General features: G+C 42.6%; 1 protein-coding gene across 2 annotated transcripts in view; it reads right to left on the reverse strand.

The window, feature by feature from the left end:
* Positions 1–20,735, reverse strand: part of CUNH4orf51 (chromosome unknown C4orf51 homolog) — a 37,364-nt gene extending 16,629 nt beyond the window's left edge. Inside the window, exons 1-3 of one of the 2 annotated variants that reach the window (XM_031340400.1) lie at positions 20,649–20,735; positions 20,093–20,278; positions 4,950–5,026 (exon numbers count right to left, since the gene is read on the reverse strand). In XM_031340400.1, the coding sequence (XP_031196260.1) occupies positions 4,950–5,026; positions 20,093–20,278; positions 20,649–20,662 (277 nt within the window). In that variant the 5' untranslated portion in view covers positions 20,663–20,735. Of the gene's footprint in view, positions 1–4,949; positions 5,027–20,092 lie in introns of both variants that reach the window. The other variant, XM_031340399.1, reaches the window with a different exon arrangement.
* Positions 20,736–20,962: the final 227 nt, after the last annotated feature.

A 20,962-nucleotide genomic window follows, 5' to 3' on the forward strand; every position in this document is an offset into this window, starting at 1 on the left:
GAGAGAGAGACAGAGAGACAGAGAGAGACAGAGACAGAGAGACAGAGACAGAGAGAGAGACAGAGAGAGAGACAGAGAGACAGACAGATAGAGAGAGAGAGAAAGAGAGAGAGAGACAGAGACAGAGAGCCAGAGAGAGAGACAGAGAGAGACAGAGAGACAGACAGAAAGAGAGACAGAGAGAGACAGAGAGAGAGACAGAGAGAGAGAGACAGATAGAGAGAGAGAGAGAGAGGGAGAGAGAGAGAGAGAGAGAGAGAAAGAGAGAATCACTGTGGGAAATGAAAGAGCCAACAATAAGCACTGGTGGATAGTTATAAAGTGTGTTGTAAGACTAAAGACCTGAGAGCATCAACTCAGGGAAAGGCTTATTTTGGCTCCTATTTCAGCGTTCCATTCCATGGTGGCTTCTGCCATTGCTCTGGGCCCATAGTGGGACAGAAGAACATGCAACAAGACGTATGGAGAAGCAAAGTTGGTCACCGTGTGGAAGTCAGGAAGCAGAAGTGAGAGAAAAACCTCAGCCAGAGGCTTCCTCATTCATTCCTCCAAGCCCTCAGCTTGAATGTGGTGCTGACTCAATTCAGGGAAGGCATTTTTGTCCCATCTAAGCTTGGCTGGAGAAGTCTTTGCACACACACCCAGCAGCATTCTCACCTAATCTCCTAGGCATCTGTCAACCTAATCAAGTCGATGATCAAGATGGACTATCACCACAGAGGGATCCTGTCTTCCTTTGAACTCTGAGCAAGACACTGAAGATTCATGGCAAATACTACAAGGCGCTGGCTGCAGGAAGCTTATGCTTTAGAGAGACGAAGGTAAGCAAATAGAGAGAAGGCTGAGTCCCTGAAAGAAGAGTGGGTGGGGGTCCAGAGGCAAAAGCTGGCTTGGTGTTTGCACATTTTCAAGTGGAGACAATATATAGCTGGAAGACATTGAATAAAATGAAGAGGAAATATGGACGGGCACTGGGGCCACATCCTCATGGCCCTTCAGGCTTCAGTGAGGAAATGCACTTTAACCCAAGTCTGGCAGGAAATAGAGAAGCAATGTCATCTTGTTCATAGATTATTATCTTCCTGTGTGGGAAACAGACTAGGTTGGCAAGACATGACTTACAAGGCATTGTTAGTTCTTGCTGCTTTCTGAGGTTGCTCTCAGTAGGGAAAATGTGTCACAGAAGGATTAAAATGGGATTCAAAGAGGAAAGGAAATGAGGGACATTACAAATGGCATACACATTGTTGAAATCCCATGGGCTATCATGCATCTTTATGCCCCAAACATTATTGATCCTTTCTTCATTTTTAAATTATCTGCATATAGGCGATTTGTCTGTGTATGTGTAACCCTTGCATGTCTGGTGCCCAGGGAGACAAGAATTGGACTTTAGGTCAAAGGAACTGGAGTTGCAGATGAGCAACCATGTAGGTGCTGGGAATCAAACCCAGGTCTTCCAGGAGAATAGCCAGTCCTCTTAAGTGCTAGCCGAGAATCAAACCCATGTTTTCCAGAACAGCCAGTCCTCTTAACTGTTAGGCCATCTCTCCCATCTATCATTTGATTTGTGTCAATATTCTCCTAGCCATTCTTTTTTTAATATTTATTTTTTAATTTCACTTTACATCCCAATCACAGCCCCCTCCCTCCTGTCTTCCAAGTCCCACCCTTACAATCCCTCTCCCCATTGCCCCCACCCCTCCTCCTCAGAGAAGGGGACCCCTCCGCTTGGGTATCACTCCACTCTGGGGCAGCTCCAGCAGGATCATAGACATCCTTATCCTTGTAGAAACCTGTTTTCTCTAAGAGTGCTTCTAGGTAGCTGCTTCAGAGACTCGGGATTGTGTCCTATGCTGAGGAACTCTGCCAATACGTCTTGTCTACACCATTACCCCTGGGGTTTGGTATGTTCAAACATAAGAGACCCCTCCTGGTGCATATCACATCTCCTAAAACAGATAGTGTGAGATAGAGAGGCTACTCTACCTTGTTTATGCATCCTACCACAGATTTGTCGTGGACGGACAGACAGACAGACAGGCACAATTTGATAAGACATAACCTAATATAATCCATTGTAGCAGAGATTAAGTAGAAAGATGATTGGTTGTTTACTGGATTTCGGAAAACTTTTTTTTTAATTGGTGACTATTTTGTTTTTTAATCAAAAGCTACTAAGTATATGATACCATTTGCTGTGTCCAGGGATCCAAGTCAGAAATCCACACCTGAGTCAAATATTGGGAAGAACACTAATATTAATGTAAGATGGGAACACCTCAGTGTAGATAGAATGAAAGGCTGAAGTCTTGACAGTGGGGTGAAAGTTTGACGACTTTCTCCTATGGTAATTACAAATCACAGTAAGAACAGTCGTCCATCTGTGGGCTAGGGAGATGGCTCAGTGGTTAGCAGCACCGACTGCTCTTCCAGAAGACCCAGGTTCAATTCCCAGCACCCACATGGTAGCTTACAAATATCTATACCTCCAGTCCCAGAGGAGGACATGGTGCATAGATACACAGATACACATACATGCAAACACTCATATGAATGAAATAAGTATGAAATCTAAAAAAAAAAAAAAAAAATTAGTTTGGCACAGTAGTGCATGCTTGAAATCCTATCACTGAGGAGGACTAGCCAGCCTGACTTGTTTTAGTGAGCTTTAGGTACAGTGAGAGACCCTGTCTCAAAAAATAAGCTAGAGAGTGGCTGAGAAGAATACCTGACATTAGCCTATGGATTTAACATGTAGAGACACAAATGTGTACATCCACCACGATACATGTTCATACCATCTAGACATACACATTACACACACACACACACACACACACACACACACACACACACACACACACACAGACCACAGACAGAGAGAGAGACAGAGAGACAGAGAGACAGAGAGACAGAGAGACAGAGAGACAGAGAGAGCTCAGTTACTCTGAACTAGCAATGTAGCTCATTTGGTAGAGTGCTTGCCTAGCATGCACAGATCCCTGCATTGAATCCCCAACACTGCATGAAATTGGTATAGTGGTGCATACCTTTAATCCCAGCACCCCTGAGGTAGAAACAGGAGGATTTTAGTTACATAGCCAATTTGGGCTACATAAGATCTTGAGAAAGAGATGGGAAACAGGAAACAAGAACTATACACTGGTACTGGTTGATTATTGCTGCTCATGTTAGCTCCTCTTGGACCTCCACCCATCTACCCGTGGACCTGTGCAACAGCCATCAGGCCACAGGTCATCACTGGGGTTAACTGGTTTTCTAAAGGCCACAAACAGCCACGTGAATGGAATGTGATTTGTGGTTCTCAGGCCAGAGGCCCTGGCAACTTGCCTTCCTATAAAATGGGTCTCAACCTTCCTAACGTCGTGACCCTTTAAAACAGTTCCTCATGTTTTGGTGACCCCAACCATAAAATTATTTTTGTTGCTGCTTTATAACTGTAAATTTGCTACTGTTATGAATGATAAGGAAAATATCTGATATGGTCCTTAGGCAACCCTGTGAAAGGGCTGTTCAACCCCAGGCTGAGAACCTCTGCCATAAACAATGTGAGCAAACTCCTTAACTCACTGAGGAGAGTTTGGACCTGTCTTTAAGATGCACAGTGTGCTTTAAATGTTTTTTTCTCTTTAAAGCAAAGGGAACAAAATCTTGCCTGATTTTAACCACAATGTAAATGGCTATCTTTCCTATCATTGTGTATCAACAAACCATAGAGGAACACTGAAACTCCATCTCAAACTCTTCTCATAAAGTCAAGTTTTATTGGGAAAAGAGGGCATCAGCACTGCCCGCTGAAAACATTGAAAATCTTTATCTCTATCAGTTAGCAAATACCCACAAGGTTGCCCAGCGACTCTCTCCACCACCCAGCTCTCACCACCCATTAGCATGTTACAACTTTAAATAGCTCGTCAAATGGGCAGAATACCAGCTATGTTATGGTGTGCTCAAATATCACCTGTGATTATTAACCCTTTAGAGACTCGGCTCTGAGAGATGGCCATTTATGCAAGACCATCTTTGTTTCTTCCTCAGGGTCAGACTTGGTGGCAGGATGGGCAGCTGTCCCCTTCTCCAGAGTGACGGGCAGCCGTCCCCTACTCCAGGGTGCAGCTGTTACCAGAATGCAGCTGAGCAGCCAGAGAATCTATGTCTCAGTGTGAGGAAGGCATGTTACTTCCAGGATCGGGGATGAAAGAATGAGCATGTCCTCCTTAGCCCTGGCTCCTTGCACCGAACACACATGTTTACATCATACACATATGCACACATGCACATACATACACACTCAAATACATATGCATATACCACACACAAATTCACACAAACACACACCACATACACATACAGACATGCACACACACATATACATGGACACATACCCAGCATACACACACCCAACACAAACACATACTCAACCCACACACACTGTTAGGGTTTCCTTGCTGTGAAAAGACACCATGATCAAGGCAACTCATAAAGAAAACCTTTAACTGGGGTTGGCTTACAGTTCGGAGGTTTAGTCAATTGTCATCATGGCAGAGAAGCATGCCAGCAAGCAGGCAGCAAGGAGGGAACTTGGTCACACTGCTTGAGCATAGGAGACCTCACAGCCCCTCCCCCACACACTTCCTCCAACAAGGCCACACCTCCTACTAGTGCCATTTTTCTATAGGCCAAGCATTCAAACACATGAGACTATGGAGGGGGTTGGGGGATACCTAGTAAATCGAACACACATACACATAGTTAAACGGAACAATTGACCAGCATTGTCACAACAATCACTTTATAATGTGAACACTTATCAAAGCATCCTGTTATACAAGCTAGTGTACACAGCTTGCGGTCTCCAGTCTATCTCAGTTAAGTAGAGAAGAGCCTGGAAGGACTGCCCGTGGAGGAACTGATCACCAACTGACCTTTGCTGTCTGTGGCCTCCTGGGAAGCAGCCTGGCCCAGTAGAGTGTTGTAGGCGGAGTTGCCTGGCAATGGTGTTCTAAAGAAAGCCAGAGGGAGAGACAAGTCACACACCTGTAGGCTGACTAGTCACCGCAGCTGATAGATTTCATGTTCCTTTGGGATTTCAAGGTTCTGCTACTTTCTCCTCATTCTGTTCTCTTGCCCTCACCCCATAGTCCCATTAAATCAACCCAGGCTGAAATTTTGCACACTCTTTAGGGATTTGTTTGTGCTCCGAATTGTCATAAAAGGGTAACATTTTCATCTCTGCCTGCAAAGCTCAAACATTAAGTTCATAATTACTTCAGCAGGATTTATGAGTGTTTCTCCAGGGAGTTGCTTTCAAAATAAGATAAGTGCTATGCATGGAATAAGAAAGATTACAGTAATTACATTGGTTTCCAAATAAAATTTAATGGCAGTGGGGTAATGTGGGGACTCACAGATGTTGTGTCTATCCTTTGAAACGCATCTGTAACTCAGTGTCCCTGAACTCAGATGTGACATCCCTTATCGGCAAGCTGTGGTTTTTCGGGAGACTTGGGGCACTCTGCCTGGAATGGGAAGATTGATTCCCAGCTTGGACAATTGCATGGCAAGTAACTGGAGGTCCTTTGACTAAGGAAGGAGAGGCATAGAGCCTTGGGCACCAGAAGCTAAGGTGAGGGAAGCAGAGTAGAATTGAAATGAACATAGAGTCCTGAAATGCTCCTACTGTGCACACATTTGCATCAGAGACAAGCCGCTCATCCCTCAGACAGGGGCTGGGAGCCCACCCTACATCTTTCTCCTACCCCCATGAGAGCAACAGAATCATCACAGGCTGCTGGTTCTTCAAATGTGTTTTCTGAGCTCAGCGCCCACTGATTTTTCTCTCAGTAGGTTCAAGCTATATGATGCTGGCACAGACAGACAGGGAGCCAGCATCCTGACCTCTGTAGTAATCACCCCTTTGTATATTATGCCACCTTTTCTTTATGTGTTTTTAAAACGTCACCAAATATTGAGGTTTGGTTAGTTTTAAGATATATAAGGGGATGGAGAGATGGCTCAGTAGTTAGGAGCACTAACTGCTCAGGTTCGATTCCCAGCACCCACATGGCAGCTCACAATCCCCTGGAACTCAGTCCCAGGTGAGTCAGTGCCCTCTTACGACTTCTGCACACACTGGGCACACAGACAAATACACATATGTGAGGACAAGACACTCAGACACATAAGAAAGTTTAAGTTATATGCCATTTTTTTTCCTGCATATCTAGAATGAAAAGGAGCAAGCTGAGCAAGGAAAAACACAAAATGTGCAGTTTGAAGACAAAGGGCTCCAGGAAGCATATTGGAGCTAAGTCCTGCACTCGAGGACATGAACAGATTAGGGAAAAACCTGATGCTGAATGGAATAAAGGAAGTGATGCCTTCAGTACAGGACCCACCCAGCTAAGCTTCTGAGAAGGAATTAAGAATAGCTTAGGCACTGAAGGAAACCATTGAAGACAGAAAGCTGGTGAAGATGTAATTGAACACAGGGGCCATGTTCCAGCCCCAGCAAGCAGCAGAACTTGACAGCTTCGGGAACACAGCTCTGGCTTTCCAGACAAGGATAGAAGAAAGGGGTTGTGGAATCTCCCTCCCTCTGCAGCTAAACAAATATCAGGGATGACCTTGTGTGGAAGCCTAGAGAGCCCTTTGCTTGAAGCTATGAAGGTGAAGCCTGGATTGCCTTGGAGACCTCAAGATGTTGGAGATGCCAGAGCTGTGAGATGCCTGCCGAGGATTGCTGCAAGCAGCCCAAGAGAGAGAAGCGTGTTGCAGCCCACAAAGCTGAAAGGAGTTGGAGATCTGAAGTGTGCTTTGACAGCAGGCACGGAGATGCCAAGTTGGAGTATGCCCAGCCGGTTTTGGGTCTTACTTTGGCCCAGTACTTCCTTGCTATGCACCCCTTTCCCTTTTTGGAATGGTCATGTATATCCTGTGCCATTGTATATTAAATATGTAATCTGGTTTTCAATTTTGATTTTACAGGGGGTTACATTCAAGAGACTGCCATGAGTCTCAGAAGAGACTTTGGACTTTTAAACAGTGTTGAGACTGTTACAGACTATGGGAACTTTTGAAATTGGACTGAATGCAGTTTTGTATTATGATATAGTTACAAGCCTATGGGGACCAGGGAGTAGGATGTGATGGCTTGAATAGGAATGGTCTCCCTAGGCTAATGGATTTAAATGTTTAGTTGCTAGGGAGTAGCACTAGTAGGAGGTGTGGCCTTGTTAGAGGAAGTATGTGTGTGGGGGGGGGGGCGGGGCTTGAAGTTTTAAAAAGCCGGAGCCAGGCCTAGTGGCTCTCTCTTCTTCCTGTTGCCTGTGGATCTAAAGGTAGAGCTCTCAGGTCCTCCAGCATCATGTCTGCCTTTGTGCTGTCATGCCAATACTGGGCTAAACCTCTGAGGAGACGGACCAGCTATGGAATTGATTTTGTATTTTTCCTGTGTTCAGGGTTTGGAGGGGGTGGGGTTTTTTTTGTTTGTTTGTTTTCTTTTTTTTTTTTTTTTTTTTTTTTTTTTTTGCCCATTATGAACAATGTTGCTAGGAATGTGTTTATACATGTCTCTTGGTGTACAAGTGGAAATGCATTTCAGATGGCAAATCCTTGGGAGGAGAATTGCTAGGTCATAGACCAGCATCAGTGCTGGATGAGACCAACTGCGTTTTCAAGGGTCCGCACCACTGTGGTTTCCTTCCAGCTATTCACGGACAATCCCTTGTACACATCCTTATCTGTACTTCACAGTGCTGCTCTTTTACATCGGAACATTTCTAGGTTTGGGGAGGAAGTGAATTATAACCTTGCGCTCCATATTGTGTATAAAATAGTTATGAGCCCTTGGTGGGACTCTGAGTTTAAAATGCCATGCTTTTGCTAGCCTGTCTTGTATATGCTAGGTGGTCTGTGGGTTGGACAGAACATTATTTTAAAGTATCCCAAGTTATCTAACTTTTCCCCTGGGGTCAGTGCCCTTTGTGTCTGGTTTTAAGTAATTTTTTCCAGGGTGAGTGGCTCAGCAGGAATCCATGTAAACATGAAAGAAAGATCTAACACCACAAAGTTGTCTTTTGACCTCCACACACATGCCTCACCTCCTGAGTCATCTCTCTCTCTCTCTCTCTCACACACACACACACACACACACACACACACTAATAACAAAAATAAAGATCTCTCTTTGCCATCAAGGTAGCCCGCACACTAACACCAAATGTTTCATGGCTACCACATCTTTAACCGACTAGCCAGCCTGGGAGCGCAGCCTTTCACTGACAGCACCTGTTATGGGCATAGCTTTGTTTCTGTTCTGTTTTCTATTCTGACTCCTTTGCTGAGGCTTACCTCTTTGTGGGTATGTGTATGCATGTCCCAGTGTGGGTTTGCATGTGTGCATGCAGTTCTGGGGTAGACAGGAGACAGTGTGAGGTTCCCTGAGGCAGAGTTTCAGTTCATGTGTTAGGAGCTGAACCCGGGTCCTCCCCAAGAGCAGTACACACTCTGCACTGCTGAGCCACCTCTCTGCTTCTGATTTCTTCCACTCCACTGACCTGCTTGTTGACCTGTCTTGGTGTCACACTACTATCCTGGCATATGTACCATGTTTGATTATATTCTTCCTAAGCTACAGTGGAGTTCTCTGTCTGCAGAATAGGCCTGCATATCTGGTCCTTGGCTAAGAATATCTTGGCTGTATCACAGCACTTTTTGTTTTCACGTAAGCATCAGGATCACCTTGTCGAGCTCTAAGAAAAAGAGGCCATCAGAATTGCATGGGATCTATAAGTTAGGGGGAATGACTGTTTTGAGGTGCTCGCTTTCTCAATGTATGGAAATGGTTTATCTCTCCATCTACTGAGAACTTGTGTGTTATCTTTCAGTAGTGGATAGTTTTCTGAACAGGACTGGATGGGAGTGAATAAAGTGTGTGGGGTGATGGGTGTGCATGGGAGTGTTGAGGGTGGGAGTGTTGGGGGGTGGGAGTAATAGGAGACATGGGAGTAGATGAGAGTTGACAGGAGTGAACAGAAGTCAGCCATGAGTGCGAATGATGAGAGAGGGAGGTCTTCTTTCCTCTCTCTCTCTCCCCCTCTCTCTCTCCCCCTCTCTCTCTCCCCCTCTCTCTGTCTGTCTCTCTGTCTGTCTCTCTCTGTCTCTCTGTCTCTCTGTCTCTCTCTCTCTCTCTCTCTCTCTCATCCTCTCTCTGTCTCTCAAGACTGTTTTAAAAAAACACTCTCAGGTTTCTCTCTCTCTCTCTCTCTCTCTCTCTCTCTCTCTCTCTCTCTCTCTCATCCTCTCTCTGTCTCTCAAGACTTTGTTTTAAAAAAACACTCTCAGGTTCACAGTTAAGAAGGAATGGTGCATAGATTTCCCATACAGCTCCTATAATGATCAGTGTTGACTGTCAACTTGACAGAATCTAAAAGTACTTTGGGGACAGAACTCTGGAAATGTTTGGGGTGTCTTAATTATATGAATTGAGGTGTAATGACCTATACACAGTGAGTGGCCCCCATTCCCTGGCTGGGATCCTGAACTGGATAAACACTGGGGAGGAGGAAGCGAGCACCAGCATGCATTTACTCCTCTCTGCTTATGGGTTGTGAATACCGTGTGACCAGCTAGCTGGTGCCTGACCTCCTCACCATAACTGTCATTTCGAGTAAACCCTCTTTCTCTTAAGTTGCCTTAGTCAGAGCATTTAAACATAGCACCAGGAAATGAAGCCAAGGCGACTGCTCTACGGCACATACACAATTTCTGCAATAACCCATATCCCTCACTAGAGCCTCACGTTTGTTAGAACTGATGCTTTGGAGATAGCCAAAGTCCATAGGGGTGTGAACATTCCAAGGGTTTGGTCTACTGTACAATGTTTTCATCCTTCATAATACTATCACATATAATATTTTCACTGTCCTAAAATAGACTCTGTGCTCCAACTTCTTATACCCTCTCTTTCAACAACCTGTGGAATTCACTAATACACTTACTGACCCCATAGTCTTGTTCTGTTTTTTTCCAAACATCAATTAGTTATGCATACAGAGTGCCTAGCCTGACAATCTGAAAGACTGTCTTCTGTTAGTAGTCTGTGTAAGTTTCTTTGTATCTTCTCAGGACTCCATCACTGCTCTCCACCACTGGGCAATATTCTGCTGCAGGTGTATACCACAGTTTACTACTGGCCCGTAGAAAGACAACATAGTTCCCTCCAGGTTTTGGTGGTTGTAAATAAAGCTACCATAAAGAATTTGTGTGGGTTTTGTACAGACATATATTTCCAGTTCCTTTGGATTAATACCAAAGAGTACAATTGCTAAATGCTGCAGAAGCAATACAGTTTGGTTTTCCAATTAATCGCCAAACCATCTTCCATGTGGCTGTGCTGTTTTTGTGTTTTCATGGAGGAGAATTCCAGCTGTTCCATGCTCTCACCTTCATTATTGTATATGAGCTCGTGTGCGTGAGTGCTCATGCCTGCTTGTGCACACTAGAGGCAGAGGGCTTCCTTTTTATCACTCTCCTATTTCTTTGAGTCAGGCTCTCTCTCTGAACTGAGGGCCTGCACTTTCTCAGCAAGGCTAAATAAAGCCAGCAAGCCTTAGAGATCCTCCTGTGTCTGCCTGACTCAGAAACATGCATACATACATACATACATACATACATGCATACATACATACATGCATACATACATACATACATACATACATATACAGTTGCTACATAGGTTCTAATGATTTATACCCAAGTGCTATTAATGTGTGAGCCATTTCTCCAGTCTAGATGTTGATCATTCTAAGATTTGTAGTGGGATTTCATTGCTATTTTAATTGTTCCTTGATAACATAGAAATGAAGCATGTATTCACATTCTTATTTACTGTGTGTGTGTCTTTGATAAGGTATCTGTTAGTCTTTGGTGCATTTTAAAATTAAGTATTGTCATTATACTTTAAGAGTTTTCTTTTTCTAAATCTTGGATATATCAATCAGAAGACCTACCAGAAGAGATCTTTTCAACTATTTCTCCCTGTTTGTGGCTTCTTTTTTCATTTTCTTGATATTGTATTCTTTAGAGAATTTTAATTTTTAATGATCAAGAATCTAGCATGGCACAATAACTCCAAAGGTTAGTGGCATGAATACCTTGTCAGTAACCAATAGCTCTCTAATTTGACTCACTGAAAAAGAGGTAAATCATGCCTATTACTGGAAACTTAGCCAATTTCTGAGGACTAATGAAGTCATGGATCTTGGAAGAGAAGCTACAACCACCGCTTTACTAAAACCATGATTCCTAACTACACTCTGTTTGTCCTTATATCAACAGATAAATATAGTCCTCACCCACATCAAGGAAAATTCTCTTTGCATTACAGAAAAGTACAACCAATAAAAATGGAGAGCAGAGGAGCCCAGTCTCAATGGCTAGCTCTACAATACAACTTCCACACCTAAGGCTCAAGAGGGGGGACAGAAAGATTGCAAGAGCCAGACTTCTCACAAGAGACTATGAAAGCTAGAAGATCCTGGGCAGATGTCATACAGACCCTACGAGAACACAAATGCCAGCCCAGGCTACTATACCCAGCAAAACTCTCAATTACCATAGATGGAGAAAACAAGATATTCCATGACAAAACAAAGTTTATACAATATCTTCCCACAAATCCAGCCCTACAAAGGATAATAGATGGAAAACACCCACATAAGAAGCAAAACTACACCCTAGAAGAAGAAAGTAACCTTTCAACAAACCCACACAAACCTAATTCCACCTCTTACAACAAAAACAACAGGAAGTAACAAATACTTTTTAAATATCTTAACATGAAAATTATATTACCAACATATCCTAATAGATTGAAATCCAAAAAATATGAGGAATTAGAAATTTGTTGATTGTCATCCAGTCGTCTCTCTAATTTGGTAATTGGAGAAATAGGTCCAACATTGTACAATGTATATACACTTTCAGCTTGTTTGTTTGTGACAGTGTCTGGCTGTGTACAACTTAAGGGTCTTGAAAGCTTGCTTCTCCTATCTCAGCCTCTCTATTAGTAGTAGTGTTTATTTCATGTTTTTACACTATACTAAGGTTTTCAAAACAGCTTACATATTTCAAAAGTATTTATACAGTCAAAAGAAATGTAGACAATCAACTTGGGAGGTGGCTTGTAAGAGAACAACAAAGAGTAAGACTGAATGCTTTGCTTGAGGTTTGTAACTATTTTATCAAGTCTGAAGAAGAGGACTTTATAAGTTACTCTTTCTCTGAGATGAATGCTTTTCCAAATTATCACAGCCAATGAACCAGATTCTTGCCCTCACCTAATGTCTGTGCCACCCTCCAAGCAGAACCATTGTTCATTGAAATAGTTGGTGAATGACTTTATGGATAGACTATCTTAATACACACACCATTTCTTAAATGAATGTAACCTGTTCTCTGTGGGCTGAGAATAAATTCACTCACTCAAGTCAAATAGCTTTGACCATCGCAGGAAGTCTGTATCCAAAAATCGTGCCCACAATTCATTCCTTGGCTCAACAGAACTGTCAACTCTCAGCTTAGCTACGATGGAGGTAAAATCCTTTGGTGATGTGAGGGTCACTGAAGTACAGCCTTATACAATGAAATCCAATGACTAAAAAATTGTTCTTATTTTGGGCTTGTACCACAGTAAGAGCCAAGATTTTAAGCTCTACTAAATACAAAACAAACAAACAAACAAAAAGACTTTATATATTTATGTTCATTTAAAAAATACCAGTAGTGATGTATTATTTTAAAATATACAGTTAATATGTTTGGAGTTATTTAAAATTTATATTGAGAAAAACCTATGTATTTTCAGTGTTGCTGTAGACAAGCATCTACATGAGACTGTTAAATTGATTGTTGTTTTATATCAAACAATTTTTATAATACTCATTTTTATTGTTGTAATATTTTATAAATGTTAAGGAATATGACAAAAAAGGTATTGTAGGTATTGAAGGGGAGGTCTCTGGGAGGAGTTGGGGTACAAAAGGGAAACAAGAATGTGATTTAATTCTATTTACTTAAAATATGTCTTTATATGTTAACAAATTCAGATAAATTGAAATTATGGATCTTTTCTCATCATAATTCAATAAAACTTAAATCAATTAAAAAAAGGTTATGAACTTTAAAGAGAGCAAGGAGGGGTATATGGGAGGCTTCAGGGGGCAGAAACTATATTATAATCTCAAAAAAATTAAGAAGTAATTTAAAATTTTTAATGAAGTCCAGTTTCACAAACTATTTCATTTTGTTCCCTCCAAATCACAAGGGCATCTAGGTTTTAATCTCCTGGAAAATTTTATAGTTTTGCATTTTACACTTAGAGCATTATCCATTTTGAGTTCATTTTTGTTCATGTCTAGAGCCCCTGCCCCAAACATAGGTATCCATTTGTTCTAACATTCTTTAAAATAATCATTGCTTCTTTAACAAAGATTAACAAATAATACTTTATGTGCATTTATTTCTGGGTTCTGTTGTGTCCTAAGCATCTATTTGTCTGGTCTTTCACCAGCACCATGTACTATCTATGTCCTGTTATAGTAGATTTCGCAGACAAGTAATATTAGTCCTCCAATATATTCCTCAACAATATGTGTCATTTGTTCTTGCTATTTTGCCTCTCCCTATAAGTGCTGGATTCAGATTTGGGGTGCTCACAAAATAAATTGCTGGGACTATAATTGGGGTTGATTGAACTCACACCTTGTGCTGGTTAGTTTTGTCAGTGTGACATAATCTAGAATCAGCTGGATGAGAACCTCAATGTTGGGCTATCTAAATCAGCTTGGCTCATAGGCATGGCTAGGGGAATTACCTCCACTGTACTAGCTGGAACCTCTTTAGGCGTTACCACTCCCTAGGCTTGGGATCCTGGACTGTGTAAATACAGAGAGAAGACTGAGCACTAGAAAGCAAGCACGCCTTTACTCTCTCTCTCTCTCTCTCCTCTGAATTGTGTATGTGCTAAGCTTCTTCGAATTCTTCTGCCTTGACTTTCCCATAGTGGTGGACCATAACGTGTACTCATGAGCAATTTCTCCTCTATGTTCCTTTGGTCAGGGCATTTTATCGCAGGGTCAGGAAAAAAAAACAAGACCCCTGTTGAGTTGATGCTACTAATTCTTTTTATCCGTGAACACAGAAGGTAGTTAGTTAGTTATACTATAGATTTTTGCATCAAAATTTTAGTTTTCCTTATGAGGGCCTTATAAATATTGTGAAAAAAAATTTATAAAAAAAATTGTGGCAATTTTAATTTTTAAGGGTCTGCTAACATAAGTGGTGTTAAACTTTTCAATTCAGTATCAGTCTCCCTGCTCAGACAGAAGCAACTACAGTAGTAATTGCAATGTAAGAGGCTATTCGCTCAGCGGATGACCGCCATATCCTGTTCTCTTTTACTTCCAGGAACTTTGCATAGGCCTTGCTCTTGGCATCCTGATTTTCCTCCCTGATTATCATATACTCTGCAAATGTCATTTGCCAGCCCTTTTTTTAAAGTTAATTTTAGAACACATTTTTGTGCATGCATTTATTTATTTACTTGCTGTTCTTAATCCAGGTTGACTTTGAACTGCTGAATAGCCCCGGATAGCCTCTGCCTCCCCAGTGCTAGGGTTACTCCTGTACTTCAGTATACCCAGCCTTAGATTAACTTTAGATTAGCAAGGATACTGTAATGATAACACATTGAGAGGTCATATACACCACACCCAGATATGGTCATTGTTTAGGTCTGTGTAGTTTATTTGGGATGTCGATGAGCCAGTGCTGACACACAGTTGCTTAGCATCTCTATCTCATTTGGATTTTCTGAATTTTTCCTTAATGCTATTCCTCTGTTTCGGGGTCCCCTTTGGAATGCCTTACCCATTCAATAGCATCTCCTATGTGTGTGATGGCAATGCGGTTTCTTTGGCTCTTCATTTTTCATGATTGACAACAGTGCGAATTGCTGGTTAGCTGATCTATGGGATGTTCTTGGATGACATGTTCTCTTCACGACTTCAGGAAGGCGATGTGTTTTTGGGCATGAAGAACGTAAAAGTCGGCTGCCAGCCTATTGCACATCATAGCAGTGATGCAGCCTACACTGTAGCTTGTCATTGTTGACTTTAACCTTGGTCAGCTGGTTCAAATAATGAGATAATGCTTGCCGACTTACATGCTCCTCTTTGTAAAGTTTCTCTTCTCATTTTCCATATCCAGTCATCTCACACTTTAATAGTGAGTCACCTTCATCTTCTTAGAGAACAGTCACACAAATAATGTAACACTCTCCTGCATGGGAACTCGGCCCTTTCCCCGCTAATGTACTTATTCAGTCATTTGTTTATTTGAGTATAGACTTGTGGATATTTATTTGGTACATTGGGTTTATTTTTCCTCAGTATCTTCCAGCTTTCCTTGATATGTGATATGTCCGATCTGGAAGTTTCCTTTGTCCCCACCATCTCCGCTTCACTTCTTGGCATTTTAACAGTTTCTGGAACTACATGCTCCATGACCATTGTGTCTACCACCTGGCTGAGTCTGAGACTAGGTATGTCTCTATGTAACTCGAATTCTTTTGTACTGGAGAAAACTTAGCAGGAACCAAAACCAGGGTACTGGATGTGCTTGTTCTTGCAAAGCATCACTTCAAGGCCTTTTTGTATAAAGCTCTACACTGACATGAACTGAGCAGAGTCTGTTTTCTTCCAGAGAAAAAGGAAATGTGCACTCACCTGTGTATAGATGCATACGTGTGACTATTTCCACATCTCATTATCTCTAAGCATACTACACTACGTATGGATCTAATTTTGATCATAGCAGTGATACAGAATACAATGTCATTTCTTCAGAGGTCATTTCTAGACCTTACTCGTTATTGTTTCTTTCCCATTCCAATAAAAGTCACTCATTTACTGAATTGTTCAATTCTGGCTTGTATGATAGTAGTTTCAGAATTGCTGCTCAAACCCAGTGGGAAACAACTGTGCCAGCGATAAAGCTGTGTTTATGCAGCTCTTTCATATCCACAGTCACTATCAACTTCCAAAGTTACCGAGGTCAGCCTTCAATCACATGCCCCTCGAGCTCATCTCAAATAGCCACAATATATTCAGATTCCTTTTCAAATTCTTTATCCTATTCTTAGCCTTCTCAAACTCCTAAATATCTTCTTAATTTGCGTAAAGCTTACTCATTATGCTATGAAGTGCCATGTGCTTTGACAAATACTTAATGTCTAGTGTTCACTGTTATGGCATTCCACACAACAAAGTACACAAACCTGAAACGTCAGTGGGTTTCATCTGTTTAGCTCTTGCCCAATCCTCTGGAAACAGTGATCTATGTATTGTATGCATCTGCTTTTTAGAAGTTGCATGTTTGCAATATGCAATGTGTAACTTTATACTTCTTTAGGTTAGAGATACAAATCTAAGACCCATAGCTTTTCATAGCCTGATATCTCATTTCTCTTATTCTTTCTCTTCTTCTTCTTCTTCTTCTTTTCTTCTTCTTCTTCTTCTTCTTCTTCTTCTTCTTCTTCTTCTTCTTCTTCTTCTTCTTCTTCTTCTTCTCCTTCTCCTCCTCCTCCTGCTCCTCTTCCTCCTCTTCTTCCTCCTACTTCCTCTTCCTCTTCCTCTTAATCATTGAATAATATTCCACTGTTTGGATGTAGCAGAGTTTGTCTATTTTCCTAATGATTCCAATTTATGTCAGTTATCTGTGTTGGTTTTGTGTAGATGTATACTAAGTTCTTATGCTCCTAAGGAAATATCTAAGAGTGGGTTGGGGGATGATAAAATAGAGCTGTTTCATTCTGAGAGACATTGTCAACGGCTCTGCTTAGAGGACCAATCCTTATTTGTTCCCTTCAACACACCAGTGCTTCATGTTTTCTGATGGCTTTTCCCTCATCAAGACAAGACAAGTTCTTGGAAGAGTCATGCGGTTTTAGATCTACTGTATCTAATTTTAGACCTTATCATAGTAGGACCTAAATAAATATTTGATTAGTGAATGAGTACAACTTCAAGACTTTAAAATGGACACTCACAGGGCTGGGGCTGCAGCTCAGCATGTCTAGTGGGAGCAAGGTTTTAATGCCACCACTGCAAAATCACAGCAAATTATAGTGACACTACACATTTGTCTTGGAAGTTCCAAAATGCACAATGCTCCCCTTGTTATCGGCTTGCCAGACAATTGAGATTAGTGCAAGCTCCTTATCACACATCTCTGTCCCCCTAGCACGGGTTGGGTTTTTGTGTACATTACGAATTTTATGAATTAAAGCTGCTTCAGAATGGAATGATTGAGGCTTCCCCCTAGCTTTCTCATGCGGCATGCTAATTTCATTCTCCTGTTGCAATAAGGTACTTTGCCCAATGCAGCTTAAGAGAGGAAAGGGTTTATCACACCTCACACTAACTGCCAGTCACAGTCCATTCATCATTAAGGAAAGTCAGGGCTGGAACTCAAAACAGGGCCTGGAGCATGACCATGGAGGAGTGTCACCCACTGGCTCACTGGCTGGCTCACTCACGGGTTCATGCTTAGCTAGCTTTCTTATACAGCCCAGGACAGCCTGCTCAGGGATGGCATTGCTCACTGTGGGCTAAGCATTCCCACATCAATGAACAGTCGAGGCAATTCCTCATACACGTGTCCACAGTCTGACCTAGTATTTCCTCAGTTGAGACGTTCCCATCAGGTGGACAGAGGCAAAGTTGACAATTAAGGCTCAGAACACATGGTGTGACTCAGGATGTCACCGCAGATACAGAATGATCAACGTGAGGGAGAACTGTTGTGTTCTAGGCAAGCCAGCATTTTCCTGTCTTAATACATTTAAAATGAATGCTTCCATTTTTATTCTGGTATCCACACTGCACTATAATGCTGAGCATCCACACTTATAGAACCTTTACATGGATGGTCTTATAGGGCCTTTAAAAAATGCCTCTCTACAATTTCACTTTTTTTTTTTTTTTTGGTTTTTCGAGACAGGGTTTTTCTGTGTACCCCTGGCTGTCCTGGAACTCACTCTGTAGACCAGGCTGGTTGGGACTTTAGAAGGCATTCTTCCTCTGGACTAAAATTAGTAAAGAAAAAGATTAAAAACAAAAATAATGCAGCATGCAGTACTTTGCAATTGAACTCAGTCTGCCCCACCCCACCGCGGCTTCTAAGCGTCTGGTAGAACAGCAATTGAGCAACGGATATATTTATGTGTCTAAGGTTCCCCAAACATCCAGATAAGCTTCACAAGCATGAGAAACAACCTCAACAGCATCGTGTGCATTTTCACCGCATGCCACATGTCTGCCTTTTAAAGTCTATTCGATACATTATTATAAAATAAACAACCAAAACCAAAAGCGACGTTGCCGCATGTCTATGTGGTTCCATGTGATGTCTATGTGGTTCCATGTATTTTCAAAGCAGACCACAGTAACGTATAAAGACCCTTCTACCTGGCCAAGGGGACCCCCAACAGCCTCAGCTTATCGGTGAACCCCCAAAGCTGACTGAAGGAATGACAAGCCTGAGACCTACCACAAAGAGTGCTAGGGAAACTAGATGGTGCACTTGACTTTCATGTTTTGGAAAGACGTGGAAAGTGAAGTAACTAATATATTTGTTTAAGATTTTATTTTTATTTGAGGAGAGTGGGAGAGAAGGGAGGGAGAGATGACCGCATGCATGTGGGTGCCTACAAAGGTCAAAAGACATCCTATCTCCTGAAGCCAGAGCTACAGGTACTTGTGAGGCACGCCACATGAGTTCTGGGCACTGCACTCTGGTTGTGTGCACGAGCAGCCAGTGCTCCTAACACTAAACCACCTCTCCAGTCCCACAACTATTATATGTTAGAGCTCTGCATGGGTTGTTCCTACCTCAAGATTGGAGCCAATAATCCAAACTATTTTCAAAGGAGTTTCCACAATCTGGATATTTACTAAGTAACACCCAAAGGGAGAGATTTCATCATCAGCCCTGGAGTTTCCCAGACTCCTGACTTATGTTTTCCAGATCTACCTGTCCCCGACTTATGCTTTCCAGATCTACCTGTCCCCTTCTGGTGTGCGGGCAGGAGGGTCCGTGTGGCTTTGCCAAGGTACACTCTTTCTTCAGAGTGCTGTGTTTTCCCACTCCCCACCAGGGGGGAAGCTTGCTCTCCTAGTAGCTTTCTAGAAGGTCTTACTAGACCAAGCCTCCTTCTCCAGGACCTGTTGAAACCGCCTTCCCACGAGCTGAGTGTTTACAGCTGTGCAACTGAATTGGAACTAGTTTTTGAGTGTGGGTCTATCACAGGGCCTGGCTTCCCAACAGACCCTTGGAAATAGCTTTGGGCCCAGCTCTTCTAGGGACCAGCAAGGCCTGGCATACAGTGATGGCTGGTTTGCCAGCTTTCCACAAAGAGAAAGACTATAAGAAACAGTATTTTAGGCCCAAGGATGTTGGTAGATGCTTGCCCAGCATTAAAGCTCTAGGGTCGATCCCAGAACCATGCACAGAAATTGGGTTTGGCAGCTCATGCCTGTGTGTCCTGTGCTAAGAAGGTGGAAGTGGGAGGATCCAGAGTTCTCAGTTGCCCTGAGCTTTAGAGTGAGTTTCAGGCCAGTTGGGGATAACAGAGTACCCCTGTCTAAATGGGGGAGGAGACAGAAAGACGGCTGTGAAAAGAGCAAGCCCCCAGAAACTCATCAGAGAGCCAATCCTGTTAGTTGTCCTCTGACCCTCCCATATGACCAGAAACACACACAATAAACCAAGTACATACTAAGAAACATGTTCACAAACAAAAAATATCTACATTAGTCAAACACTGGTGTTCATATCTTCCAGTAATAAGTTGTTATATACCAATTCGGGATGTAGCCATACTTTGAGCTGGAAAGTGACATTTACACAGGGAAGCAGATTGGTTAACATCTTTGAAGTGGCCAAGCTTACAACAACATCCTTTCCGAACAGCACCTGTTTCTGAATAGTGACAAAGGAATCTTACGGTTTGTATTCAAACTGCGGCTGGCTCACTCTCTGGGCCAGTCTGTTGCAGGTGGCCTCGTCCAGTTGCTTTTCCCGGTAACTCCCCGAGTAGGTTGTCACTGAAGAAGCAGACCACCGCGTCTCATCCTGCCACCGTTCTCGGGCCTTGCGTCTGATCAGCTCAAACTCTGTAGAAGTGAGAGGGCTAAAAGGAAGCAGGATTTCTGGGGCCAAGTACACGAAGTGCGTCATGGCTATGGGCAGGCAGTGGCGACAACTGCTTTTCAAGCCCTGGGCTTAACTAAGCGCTCATTCCCTTCTAGTATCAGGAAACTATTGACGGGGCTGACCGAGCTTCTGAAGCCTGACAGCTCACAGAGAGAAGCGGAGCAGTCTTAGGTCCAGTTACCCGGCAACAGGTCACAAAGTTCTACAAAGCCTATGTCCGCTCCAAGCACACGGATCTTCACTAATTTGTAAGCTATAAAACCTTGAGCCGTTGATCTAAGAAAAATACTGCTTGGTAATTATGGCAAGAAGGCAGTAGGCAAAAATATTTGCCTATTGGTACTGACATCATATGGTACATCTTAAAGATGGTGGCTTAGGCTGTGAAACCGGAGATGAAAGACACTCCCTGGGGACCTAGGCTCTGAGGGCCAGTAAAATAACATTAGCTGTATGTGATGTCAACAATAGGTTAGTGAACAATGTCTGTGTGTCACAGAAAAGTGGTATGCCCGCTGGCTGGTGACAGGACAGTCATTTGGGGCTGTTAAAATAACAAGGAGCCCCAGATACGACCCCAGGCTCTGATGTAATCAGCTTGGGGTGTTATTGAAAAGCCAAGTCCTGAGCATTGTAAAGAACTGCCAGGGTTAAGAATCAA

This window comes from Mastomys coucha, unplaced genomic scaffold (assembly GCF_008632895.1).
Source record: "Mastomys coucha isolate ucsf_1 unplaced genomic scaffold, UCSF_Mcou_1 pScaffold22, whole genome shotgun sequence".
Taxonomy (NCBI): Eukaryota; Metazoa; Chordata; class Mammalia; order Rodentia; family Muridae; genus Mastomys; species Mastomys coucha.